General features: G+C 35.3%; 1 protein-coding gene across 4 annotated transcripts in view; it reads right to left on the bottom strand.

Moving 5' to 3' along the window:
* The window catches only part of LOC148300197 (5'-3' exoribonuclease 1-like), a 36,790-nt gene that overhangs the window by 20,528 nt on the left and 2,341 nt on the right, over positions 1-13,921 (bottom strand). For all 4 annotated transcript variants that reach the window (XM_088275120.1, XM_088275119.1, XM_088275122.1 and 1 more), the window contains exons 3-14: positions 12,446-12,659; positions 11,329-11,493; positions 10,488-10,770; positions 9,759-9,919; positions 8,867-8,995; positions 7,306-7,375; positions 6,234-6,321; positions 5,211-5,403; positions 3,958-4,131; positions 3,078-3,189; positions 1,486-1,664; positions 833-1,002 (exon numbers count right to left, since the gene is read on the bottom strand). In XM_088275120.1, the coding sequence (XP_088131246.1) occupies positions 833-1,002; positions 1,486-1,664; positions 3,078-3,189; positions 3,958-4,131; positions 5,211-5,403; positions 6,234-6,321; positions 7,306-7,375; positions 8,867-8,995; positions 9,759-9,919; positions 10,488-10,770; positions 11,329-11,493; positions 12,446-12,659 (1,938 nt within the window). The remainder of the gene's footprint in view (positions 1-832; positions 1,003-1,485; positions 1,665-3,077; positions 3,190-3,957; positions 4,132-5,210; positions 5,404-6,233; positions 6,322-7,305; positions 7,376-8,866; positions 8,996-9,758; positions 9,920-10,487; positions 10,771-11,328; positions 11,494-12,445; positions 12,660-13,921) is intronic.

Here is a 13,921-nt window from a genome sequence, read left to right on the forward strand (position 1 = left end):
AAAATAAGATTTTCATTTAAAAGTGTCCATCTCTGTTCATCGAGTGTCATTAAACAGTTGCCAGTTTATCCCTCACGTGACTCGGGCAAGGAGTTTGTATTGCATTGATGAGTCGGAGTGCTGCTCGGGCAAATCGTATTCCAACTCGGTGGTATTGATTTGCCCGACCCAAATATATTTATGTGTTTGTTTTTATTGACTAACCCGAGCAGTGTTCGGATAGATTCTAATTGTTTGGTGATGATTTCCTGCACCGACGAATTTTCTCAAAATTGAACTGTTAAGTGGTTTAGTAAGAATCAAAATCAATCAAAAATGTACTGAAAAATTAGGTTGATCAAATGGGGTACTGTAAGGCAAGCAATGGCAGTCATTTGAATGATGTTTGTAGGATACGTTTTGTCTGCATCTTTTAGTTTTGTCCATGACTGTCAGCCTGTCTCTTGGCTATTCTCACTATATCTATGGTCCAAGAACTCTTGAGTGTTGCCAGAATAGGATTATGAAAATACTGGGTGGTCCACCATTTCCATTTTGGTGCTAATACAAAAATTAACTACTAATCAACATCTATTAAAATTTGTGCGTGGTATAAATATTCTATTGTTTATTTTTTTAAACATCACAATACATAGGCAGCATTCAATAGAGACAGTAAGGAGGATTGGATTCTACTGCACTTAATAATATCGCTAAAGTGTTGTAGGCAGATACCTAATCTTAATTTCATTGCACGTTTTATTGCCATACTGCAAATAGCGAAAGTAAGTCTCTCGGAACAGGATTTAAAATTTTTAAATAACACTATAAAATGAGGTATTTGTTAACTTACTTAGCTTGTCCCAGATGAGGCCAGCCTGCCCACACAACTTTTCCTAGCAGGTCGCCAGCGATGTTTTTAATATTGGGCTCCGTGCTGTTGTCGTGGATTATCTTCAGAATACAATTGTCATTTCTCGATGGATTGTCAAATACCTTTACCTTCGCGTTAGTGAAGTGAGACTGTTAACAAAAAAAAATAATATGCAAAAAAGATGCGGTTTCCATAGTAAAATCAGTGCAAGTGGTTTGAATAAATATTAATGTTTTTTTTTTAATGCCTCAATTTTTTTTAACAAAATATCAAAAATCATACGAGCGATGAACGAAAAAATCTTTAATTGTATGTTAATGTAGAATTGGTGAATGTTACACGTGTGTAAAGTGATCACTTAACCAAGCCTAAGACGGTCGTAAGCCCTGTAAATGCCCAGACTTCCATATGCTTCTTCATCTATACTGAGAAGTCAAAAAATTATGTTAAAAACAACTCCTAATTGGAGATATATCTAAATTTGTGAACAAGTATTTGGACACACTCAAAATGTTAAAAAAAACTTGCATTATAGTCACGTTGACTCAAATCATTATTGTGTTTGTTTTTCTGGCTTTTCAATAATATATATTTCTAATATTTATTTAAAATAATTGAAAGGAATTATGCACCTTGAAGTTGATATGCCTGAGAGTGGGTATGCCGGGGTACAGCAGGCCCCGCGTGGGGTTGGGCAGAGGCCCCCGGACCACCTTCTCGGGGGGCACGGCCAGCTCCGCGAGCCACACCTCCGTCTCCCGAGCGTGGCACGGCTTCACCACCGGGAAATACTCGGGAGCTCGACATTCACCTGCGAGAATCAATCAAATGGCGGCAATTTTGATGGAGAACAGTAGACTTTCAATTATCCACTTTAACCAGATTGAAAATAATTGTTTCCTCATTTATTTTGTTAAAAATAAAATCCAAAATCATATCAGCTACTATTACTACTAATACTACCATCACTCTTTTTTCCCGCAGGGGTAGACAAAGGTTGGAACGCCACACTCTTCTGTCCTGACACACACTCCTTGCTTCCTTCACATCCATACATCTATAGTATTACATGCCCTCCACAAATTCGGTGATCATAGATAATTTACAGAGCATAAATATTATCGCTTTTTAACACACTATCTGCGGGCAGATTCGCGCTCATAATAGAGATAAACATCTCTGAAAAGAAGTGATAACATTTAACCATACTGTATACATCGATATGAGATCAAAAGATGCCGCAAAAGTCATGCGTAAAAGTAACTTAACGCAATTTACGATGAGTCGAGTGAATAGGTAAAATTACCCTTCCCGCCCAACACCACCAGTCGAGTGAAACGGTAAAATTACCCTTCCCGCAGATAGTGTGTGAATAGACAACATATAAAACATATATTATGGTTTAGTTAATTCTATAAATTGTCTTTTACAAGTTAATCAATAAATTGTCTTTGACTAGTAATCAGAGGTTGAAAAAATATGTTCAAAAATGTTTTATTTCTAGATTTGATGTTAGTGGGGAAAATATTGTAAACATTTCAAAGTCAATTGAACTGAGTCTCTTTGTTCTTCTCAAATACATTTATGCCTTACATCATCTAAATACCATAATATGTAATATAATAATAATGGTCGGGTAATATGGTGTTATATATTATCAAAAAATACACAAATTCTTATACAACTACACAAATTTTTATGGCACATGCAAAAAATACATAATGTTTAAAATATTATTAAAGATAAAACAATGTCTCTCTATTATTTAGGCCAAGTTGTGTTATCAGTAAATGAAATATATTTTTTTTTAAATTGCACAAACTAATTTGGAAGAAACAGATGTTTTAAACAATAAAAAAAATTACAAAATACTAATGAGAATTCCACTAATTTCATTAATTGATTCGGCAGTCACTTTGTGGTAAAATCTTTCCTTTTTGATATTAATGTTTTACTTAGTAAATATAATAATAAATAAAGTTATGATGTTTGAAAATGATGCGGAATGCATCGAAACACGTGTCACAGTGGATTTTAAGAAATAGTGGTATTTACTGAGTAAAACATTAATTCAAAATGGGAATTCCACTGTTGAAATCTGCATTATAAATCTATCAAAATGTGAGTATGGAGAAATTATATTGAAAATTAAAAACATAATTCTATTAAAATTAATTCCAATTAAAATGTATTACGTGTAAAATTGAAAAAAATAATATCAAACCTAAGTCTTGTGGAGTATAATCATACATGTGCATAGGACCATGAGTATTTCTCTTTGTTTCATCATCCGTTAGTTTATCATAGAATGGTTGCATAGCCTTTAGTAAATCAACCTGAAAATTATCATTTACATATTAATATTAACTAGGAAAATATTTTTATAAAAAATACATGTAATTGATAAAGACAAAAATAAAAAATATTAAAATGTATAAATTTTGTTATTTGAAGAAAGAAAACTTTTTTCAACCTGGGAGTGAGTTTCTGTGGAAAAAACTAGGAAGTGAATATTTAGCCTATTTTATTTTTTATAATTTTATTTCATAGTAAATGCTATAAGCAACAATTTTATATGAATAAAAATCGAATCAATGGTTTATTTTACAGGTTTTCATTGACAGTGTCATTACGATGTTCACAAAACTTCGTTTGAAGTAAAATATCGTGAGTAAACAGAAAAATAATCTGAAGTTTGGTTTTAGTGTTTGAATACAACAACAGATGGCAGTACAAGTGCCATTTTAGAAAAAAATGTACCCGGGCTTTAGTTATAAGCGCGGCCCTTCATGTATGCCCATACTCAACGGAGGAACGTTTTGTTTGGACGACCATATATACCACGACCCCATACTCCTGGATAGGTTAATTGTAGCGAGTGTTTTTACCTAGAATTTTCACTCATGAATTTATAGTAACTTTAAACAAGAGTAAATCCACTCACAAGTAGGCATAGGCATATAAAACTTAAAAAGTTGAAGCCTGAGTAGGGTCATGATAAGCGGTGTTGCATAAGCCGTAGCTAAATTTCAGAGTCACTTGGACGTTAGGTAATTTAAAAAAAATTAAATAATATGGGTTGATTGTTTTGAAGATATTTTTACCTCGTCTATAAAGGGAATTAGCACAACAGCTTCCCAATCATTCTTCTTCCCGTTGAGATCCGTTTTGAAGTCAAGGGGGTAATAGTTAAGTATGGGGGAACTGTCGTTTGTCATCAAATAGTGGAACGGCTCTGGCAATAGTTCCTTGCTTGCCGCCGGGAGAACACCCAGTAGCTGTAAAATACAATACAAATTACAAACGCTTTTAATGCGGACAAATAAGTATATTTTTGATCAATACATAATCTAACCCTTGGCAAAAACAAAAAATGGCATTTTTTGTTTTACAAACTTTAAACACTGTAAGGGACATTTTTTTTGAAAAACGTTTTTTTGCATTTTTGGACTAAGTAGATTCTAAAATCCAAAAAAAGCGTTTAATCAAAAAAATGTCCCTTACTGTCTTTTGAGTTTGGACAGCCGTACAGGCACCTTGGCGAAGAAATAGCACAAACTGATTTTCTCGTATTATTTTATGAAGTAATTGAATGTATTCTCGCAGGGTGGCTCTATGTATAAGAACTGTAGTGGACTCTGTCTGTTAGTATTATTTCCTATGTTTCCAACATATTTAAATATCATATATTTGTCGCCATTTTTTTCCATATTTTAGTCCGCCCCCGTAGTGTAATGGTCGGCGCGCTCGGCTACTGTACTGGAGGTCCCGGGTTCGATTCCCAGAGGGGGTGAAATAAATATAAGTGATTTTTCCAATCTTATATTTATTCAATATAACCCTGGACTGGTACCTAAAGCGGAAGGCTGATCACCCTTCCTTCGTGTGTGAATGATCAATATAACAATGCGTTTATATGATGTAAAGAATGTTTGCAAAGACAGAGTAGTATGGCATTCTATTTTCTCTGGCTAACGCTGCAGTTTACGGCGTGATGGTTAATTAATTAGTTGGTTGAAATAAAAAACCTGTACTTTTTCCATATTCATTAAAACTCATCACTCAAAAGCCGCTTGTGCACTATACGGAATTTTAACGTCCAGCAGTCCGGTTTTGAAAAGTAAAAGCGACTACGACAGTTTAGCGTGATCGAATTTACGCGCAACGTGTCCACGCACCGTTTAAGAGCACCGATCCGGAAGAAAGACGGACAAAAGCACAAGCCAATCCAAGCCAATCATCCGTTTTATATGCTAACTGACGTGCCGGACAGTAAAATTCTGTGTAATTCCGTGTAGTGCACAAACGCCTTTAGAAGAAGTTAACTTGATAAGAAAATTTGATATAGCGGACAAACCTGTTCGAAGGGCTTGAATGGTTTGCCCATGTCAAAAGTAAGATTCATATCCTTAAAATTGACTACATCAGATATGTAGGGCGCGTAGTGGTGGGGGTAAAACCAGGACCAGCTGGCGCAGCCTTGGTAGTAGTAGTGGAGCACCCACTGCACCGCGCGTACGTAACACTCCGCCTGGGATCGGAGGACATCCCTGAAACACAATCACAACTAATGTTAGCACGTTGACTGCTTCGGCCATTTTCAGAACTCCGGTCTAAAAAGCCAACCTTAAAAATATTCTTTTACTTCTTGATTTTTCATAATTTTTTAACATATTTGCACTGCATCATATAAATGCACAGTTACATCTTGGTCATCAACACATGAAGGAAACGTGATCAGTCCTCCGTTTCAGGTACACCAGTCCATTTTTTCATTCAAACCCTTATCCGCACCCTTATGGTGCATAGGGCACTGCATTATATAAACACAGTGTTATCTTGATCGTTAACACACGAAGGAAAGGTGATCAGCCCTCCGCTTCAGGTACCAGTCCAGGGTAATATTAAATAATATTAGAGTGAAAAAATCACTTATATTTATTTGACCCCCCTGGGAATCGAACCCGGGACCTCCAGAACGGTAGTCGAGCGTGCTGACCATTACACTACGGAGGCGGACAATATTAATTTGTTAATATTTTATAGGTTCATCTTGAAAATGCCAACAAATCTTATCATACTAGATTTAAGGATTTTTTTCATTTAACCCCTCAAGTAGTAAGATATTAATGACATCTTAAAACATCATTCGTTCAGTAAGTAAATCATCTTACTAGATGATAAATGTTGTAATTGTTTTTTCATCAATAGATGGCTTCGGTAGTCCAAATTCCATCATAATCTTGAATTATTCAAGAAATAATCACTACTTCCCAAAAGTGTGGCCACACGCTATATGACCTGCTATTTTTTAGCCCCACGGCTAGGACCATAAAATACCAGGTTAAAAACATTGAAAATATCATTATTCCATACTTACACAGTTACATTTGGGTAATCCAATTTATTGATGTAGTAATCACGTTTGTGTAGGATAAACTCCGAATTAAAAAGACTAGATTCAGAATCTGAAAAAAAATTTAATCAGTTTTTTTACCTCATTTTTATCTTTTCCCGCTTTGTAAAGTAATTCAAAACAGTTTTTTACCTCATTTTTATCTTTTCAAGCTTTTTAAAGTACAGATAAATATGCTACTAATAAGGCGCGCTTATGAGCAGGCTTAACCCTTACTGGTCCAATGTCGAATCTCATTTGACATCGATTTTTTGCTCTTGGGTCCCATGTCGGGTTGGGTGGTAATTTAAAATTTTCATAGATTTATTTTCGTCTTCTTCTTACCTTATCCACACCCAGTGGTGCATAGGGGACTGCATCATATTGACACAGTGTTATCTTGATCGTTGACATATGAAGGAAAGGTGATAAGCCCTCAGGTTCAAGTAGAGCCCAAGGTAAAATAAAATAAATATTACAGTGAGAAAATCACTTGTAATGGTCAGCACGCTAGGCTACCGTACCGTAGGTATACTGATGCTGATTTTAAGTATGCTCAAAAATCGATAGTCGTTGATTTTCGTACATGCTACCTGCAGCGCTCTGAGCGCGTCTGAACAGGTTTATGAGCGTGCTAGTATTGATGTACGTACACTTTTTTCAAGCAAATATCTACAGCTAGATAACATGCTCGTCTTAACCCTTTCCGGTCCCCCAAAATTAAAAAAAATAATCTAGGTAGACAGTTACATTCCAATTGGAAAAAAATATTTTGTCCTCTACTCCACATACTGTCATAATAGATACGAGTGACAAAAATGTAAGCTTGGAATTTAAATAAATAATACAAATGATGAAAGAAATGACAAATAACATCCGACATGGGACCTAAGAGGAAAAAATCTATGTCAAATGAGATTCCACATTGGACCAGTAAGGGTTATATTTAAAATTATTATATTCCCGTTTTATTTTCATATAAATCAAAACAAATTACCCACTATTACAGATTCCCATTTTTAGGGCATTTTATATTTTGTCAAATGATTAAACGTACCCTCTCCAGAATCCTCTTCATCTGTGGGAATATCGCCCCACTCTTTATCATCGTCATCTTCACCCAAACCCTAAAAATGTTCATTATTTATTTATTTATTTATTGAACGGCTAAAGCCTTTAACATAATACATATATAATAAATAATAAAACCCTTATCCGCACCCCAATGGTGCATAGGGCACTGCTTCATATAAACGCAGTGTTATCTTGATCGTTTACACATGAAGGTGATCAGCCCTCCGCTTCAGGTACCAGTCCAGGGTAATATTGAATAAATATTACAGTGAAAAAGTCACTTATATTTATTTGACCCCCCCCTGGGAATCGAACCCGGGACCTCCAGAACGGTAGCCGAGCGTGCTGACCATTACACTACGGAGGCGGACAAACATATATACAGTATCTAATATAAAAATACACTAATAGAGAAACAAAAAGTCTTAAACATAAAATAATAAAATAACAAAAGCACTGGTAAATACACATCTCCTTCACGCATTATCAGCGAGCAGCAAAACACAACGTTTTAATTTATCCAGTATAACATGGAGAAGAAATGCTGAGAAAGTACAGACTTCAAGGTGGATAACAATATATTAAATAAATCTATACTTTCAAAAGCATCGGCTAACATGTGAAGCCACGTAATCGGAGAGAACATGGCATAGTTTGCATTAAGTAAAAATACTGCAAATATAGATTTTTGCCTAGTAACTCTTCGACGCACGCTAAGCTTTATTTGATTTACAACTACTGATGTTTTCATCTACAGGTGAATAGTAAAACATATTTAACTAGTCATGTGTAATGAAATAAAAATCATTAAGTGGTATTATACAAGTGTTAATTCAAAAATCAAAAAATCAACATGTCTTTCCACAAAGTTAATGCCAAATCAATTTAATAATATATTATTTAAATTCATGTTCATGTAAGTAGTTATGTACTGTGAATTTCCTGTGTATTCCATGTATGAAAAATTAAATTTTTATTTTTTTATTTTATTTTAATTATTTATTTGGCAGTCACCCAGTGAACTTTGACTTAGAGCCAATCGTATTGAAATATATTTCTAGATGAACATACGTCTCTTGGAATTGTGTGCCAAATTTTCAGTCATATAAAATGTGTAGATATATTGTGAATACATAGCTCACTTCTTTCAAGAACGTCACAAATCAAAATACTTGATTTTTCAGGAGAACGTTTTTAAAGTTCAAAAATATAATACAATGTATTAAAAATAAATATCAAGCCACTTACTGAACTTTTTACTGTGCAACAGAAGTTTTTAGGTAAAACCTGAAGGTTTTTTCTCCATTTGATAAATATTTAGTATATTTAAAAAAATAATTAAATAATACCCTTTCTTCAAAATGCAAAAACAACACTTTCTGCCCTGTAGCGGGTAAATATTAAGTTAAAAATATGTCTCTTTTGCTGGGATATAGTACAGTTTCTGGGCATTTTGAAAACACGCACAACTGAAAATTGACGATTTTTGATTTATGACGTTCTTGAAAGGAGTGAGCGACATGTCAGATGGGAATTGTACGCACCAGTTCATTAGTTGAATCAATGAGGGCTTTCAAGTCCGATTGGAAAGAAGAAATAGGTTTTATCCCTTCAGCTTTGATTTCTTCAACGTTGACGCCAAAGGTTTCATTATCATCAGGAACATGTTTATACTGCAACAAACACATATTAAATTATAAGAAGTAATAAATAAATTTGTCCGCCTGCGTAGTGTTGTGGTCAGTACGCTTGGCTACCGTTCTGGAGGTCCTGAATTCGAGGATAATGAGGATATGAGACATCAGAGTGCCCACTATGGTATAAGTTCACACAGCGAAGCTCAAAATATATAAAAACCTGCTACAATAATGAGTACATGGCCCTCATGAAGTTACTCCAACACTGACATAAAAGCATGGGGCTAAAAAGACATATAGTGGCAGGCTTCCAGAAGAGGCTGACGAAGAGCTCCAACCACATCATAAAACGCTTGTGGAGCACAGATCATCACTTTGCACATTGTACCTAACCATAAAAGGCAAAATAGAGGGTCAACGAGGTGTGGGCAGAAGACAGATCTCCTGGCTCCGGAATATACGAGATTAGATGGGGATCAGGATCGTCGAGGGGCTGTTTAGCGCTGCCCAAGACAAGGACAATTACTCTCAAGTGATAGTCGACGTCAGGAGGACATGACATGAACAAACAGGAGAAGAAGGAACACAGATGGGGGCTAGACATGTGGCAGCACTGGAGCGCAGTGTTGTGATAATCAGCGAGCTGATTTTCTCACATCATCTCCCCAGAATTGCGTTGTGTCATTTACATTTTTCATTTTCTTATTTTTAGTTTATAATACTATGTAGTTGTGAACAAAATATGGCCGACTAAATATGAAATAAAATTGTATTATAGTTAGTTGAGAGTTTTACTTACACTTTTCCGTTCGCTTTCGTTTGGTCTCCTACCAGTCTTAGCTTCAAAGTATTTCAAATCGGCAAACGTTCCTTGGAAGTTTTCTTTATCTACTTTAGACAATTCTTTCATAAATACTTCAAATCGTGACAAATTTAAAATTCCGCCCTCGTTTATGTACCCTGGAAAATATCATCATATCATATAGTATGACATAAATGAACATATACAAACATATCGTAGTCGTACAGGAGAAAGTGACCAACTAACAAAACGTAAAATGTTGAGGGGGGCCATTTAAGTCACTTTTGCTTGGCTAGAAAATAAACATCAATGCAGTTAGTCATTTTTAACAAGTCAATATATTATACTTTCAAATTTAAAATCCTTTGGGATATTTTTCAGGGCAATATTAGTCTAGTAAGATATCAAATAGTCTATGATCACGTTTTAGTAAAAAATGCACTTGGTCACTTTCTCCTGTATGACTACGATATGATCAATCTGTGAAAAATATTTTTTTTAAAGACAAAAAATAAAAGCAACAATTGAAAGCTATTATTATTATATGTTATAAGACTTTTTGTTATAAGACTTTTTGTTTCTCTATTAGTGTATTCATCAGTGTATTTTTACATTAGTTACTGTATTTATGTATTATGTTAAAGGCTTTAACCGTTCAATTAATAAATAAATAAATTTGTTAAAAAAAGCACATTGCCGTTGAATTAAAATTTAAAAATAACTTACCATCTAATTTGACTATGACCTTTTTATAAACATCATACAGTAAAGGCAGTGCGTCGTTGTGAATATGTAAATGGGGTAACGGAGGGATGAAGTCGTTTCCCACCAGAAATCCCATTAGAACCCAGTCGTCTATCACCTTCTCCATGTCAAATTCAAATGACATGCTATCGTTCAGGCCCAAGAACTCCTGCTCCAAGTAATCCCTCAGCAGTGATAAATGGAGTAGGAAGAAATTATTTTCATCCGGAGTACTGGGCCTTTGCGCATTTCTACCAAATTTTACCTGAAAAATAATATATGTAAACGTATTTCTGATTTTTTTTATTTAATAGGTATTCCGCAGATAAAACAGTGTGCGATGGACAAAATCCAAGATGGCGGCATTATTAAAACAAGACACTTACTATGTCCTTTTCAAAACTGACAAAACATTGCCATATTGGTTTTTCTCTGTCGCTCTCTGTTTTATCATCAACGGAACACTTTTGAATTCAAATATTAAATTTTTCTCAAAAACTAAAATCCGTCCATACAACCTATAATAAATTTGGCAGATCCCAATCGCCAAATAAAATTGGCCCTCTTAAATCATGCATATAATTTTTATTTTCTAGTTTACAGGTTAAAATAGTGGAAGAGGGGAAGGTTGAAATAGTGTAGGCTAAAGGTCCTGTCATTTTACCTCTCCATAAAAGAAAGGATGAATATAAAATGATCACCTTATAAGAGAAAAATATACCCATCTCTCGGGTTCCTTTATATCAAGTGCTCTCTCCTCTAAAGTTAGCCCAGATGGAGTTAGACACATTAATACAATTAGTAAAATAATCAAAAGAAGTACCTCTTCTCTGAGGAGAGAGAAATTGGGTTCATGAGAACATAATCCCAGCATGATGAGATCAGCATCCAAGCCATACAAACAATGCCTGGTGTTGGGGTCATGATCTGGCTGGGCCTTCAGGTAACGTATATACTCCATTATCTTGTGTTCACCTTCACCCGGAGTCTGGAATCCAAATAAAAAATATTTTTTCATATAACAAAGTCCGAGAATTGAATGTAAATGAAGAGATGGAGAAAAGGATGCTAAACATATCCCGTAGGGACCGAAAAACTGATGTTTGGATAAGGGAAAAGACCAAGGTAATTTCAAGAAAGATTTATTTTTAATTGATCTGAGTATTTGTGATATTTTTCACATTTACCTTCCATATCCTTACTATCCTACCTGCAAACGAGCCTTTGATAAAGGCTTTACGGGTTATTCCTTTAAAAATTAAAAATAAAACAGATGTGACTCAAAGAATCGTGGAACAAAAGCGGAACTGGGCAGGTCATATGGCACGTATGTCTGAGGATAGATGGACGAAAAAGGTGCTTGACTGGAGGCCTAGAGCAGGGCACAGAAGCGTGGGTAGGCCCGAGACAAGATGGTCCGATGACATTAAACAAGTGGCGGGCCTGCACTGGAAGAGAGTCGTGTCCAACAGACAACTGTGGAAGTCCAAGAGGGAGGATTTTGTTCAACACTGGACACAAGAAGAATACTGAAGTATGTAAAGCAAAATTTTCATTATTACTTTTTCCTTCCCCACCAGGCTACCAATCACAACCAGTCATTCCAGGCTATCCTCATTACCACGCGCAGCATGTCCAAAGATCTGAAGAATCCGTCGTGTACAGACATTGGCCAGAGTCAAGCTATATAACTGTAACTCCTGACGAATGGACTCGTTGGTGCGTCTAGCTGTCCATGGGATTCAAAGCATGCGCCTCCAACACCACTTTATGGTCCATGTTTCAGCAGCATAGAGAAAAATGGAGTGGACCACACTCCTGACAAGCTTTAACTTGGTGTTGTTAAATCACATCCCAGTCTTTCCAGATTTTGTCCAGCTTAGACATGGCCTTTTTGACTTGAATGAATAAATATGCACATTTAAAAAGGGGTACCTCACCTCATGTCCAGACAAGATGACTCTACATTTAGCCCACGCACTGTCGGTAGATATTTTCTGCTTGACAAAGTACCTCAACTGCTCCTGTAGTCTGGCCATGAACACCGTACCCGGGGTTATGCAATTACTATCGAACCGCTTGCCTTCGGGTAATTTCTCACCATTTTCTTTCGCAGCGTCTTCTACCTGCTGCATTTCTCTGGCAGTTCGGAACCTACAGACAGCAGAAAACATCTTAGTTATTGGGAGCGCATTTTTAAGTCATCATTAGGTGAATATGCACAATTCCGGAATTTAATTTACGAAAATTCAACAGATGTCACTATAAACCTTAAATATCGCAATATAATAAGCAAAAAACAGTCTCCCACTACAGCGTTAAAATTATTGTCAATTGTGAAGTCATTTTTCGTTTCATTCAAACCCTTATCTGAACCCGATGGTGCATAGGACACTGCATCATATAAACACAGTGTTATCTTGATCGTTAACACATGAATGAAAGGTGATCAGCCCTCCGCTTCAGGTACCAGTCCAGGGTAATATTGAATAAACAGTGAAAGAATCGCTTATATTTTATACCCTTATACCCTGTACTATGACTATTTATTTTGTATACCCACACACAGGTCATGCCTTTGTGGGATCTTTTTTTGTGTTCATTTTTATATTTTATATTTTATTAATATTTATATTTTATTAATATTTTTTGTATTTGAATTTATGCTATGTAATACAAAAGAATTTAAAATAAAGAAAAAAAATATAATTATTTGACCCCCCTGGGAATCGAACCTAGGACCTCCAGTACGGTAGCCAAGCATGCATGCACTATGGAGGCGGACAATTGTGATTACAGTCTCTCATAAACGGCGATTGACGGACTGAGGACTGTAAAACTCGCCTCTGTGTGTAAAGAACGTATTCACAGGAAAGAAAAGGGCCTGAGATTCCAGTTATGGCGTCAAGCGTCTACCCAACTATGCCACAAGGCCTAAATCTTCAGGGTTGGATTCCCTACTCATTTTTTCTGCTGATTTTCTTTTTTCGAACACGCTAAACTAATATGAATAAAAAAAATTGGGCATATCGCTCACTCCTTTCAACAACGGCATATATTATATCAAAAATTCTCAATTTTCAGTTATACATGTTTTCGGAATGCCCAGAAAATGTAATACATATACAGAAAATGTATATCCCAGCAAAAGCGGCATATTTTAAACTTAATATTTACCCGCTACAGGGCAGAAAGTGTTTTTTTTGCATTTTGAAGAAAAGGTATTATTCAATTATTTTTTTAAATTTACTAAATATTTTTCAAATGGAGAAAAAACATTCATGCTTTACCTAAAAGATCTGTTGCACAGTAAAAAGTTCAATAAGTGGCTTGATATTTATTTTTAATACATTTTATATTATTTTTAAACTTTGAAAAATATCTCCTGAAAAATCAAGTTTTTTGATATGTGATGT

This window comes from Brachycentrus maculatus, unplaced genomic scaffold (genome assembly GCF_059751285.1).
Source record: "Brachycentrus maculatus isolate JH-2025_06_01 unplaced genomic scaffold, ASM5975128v1 h1tg000792l, whole genome shotgun sequence".
NCBI classification, from domain to species: domain Eukaryota; kingdom Metazoa; phylum Arthropoda; class Insecta; order Trichoptera; family Brachycentridae; genus Brachycentrus; species Brachycentrus maculatus.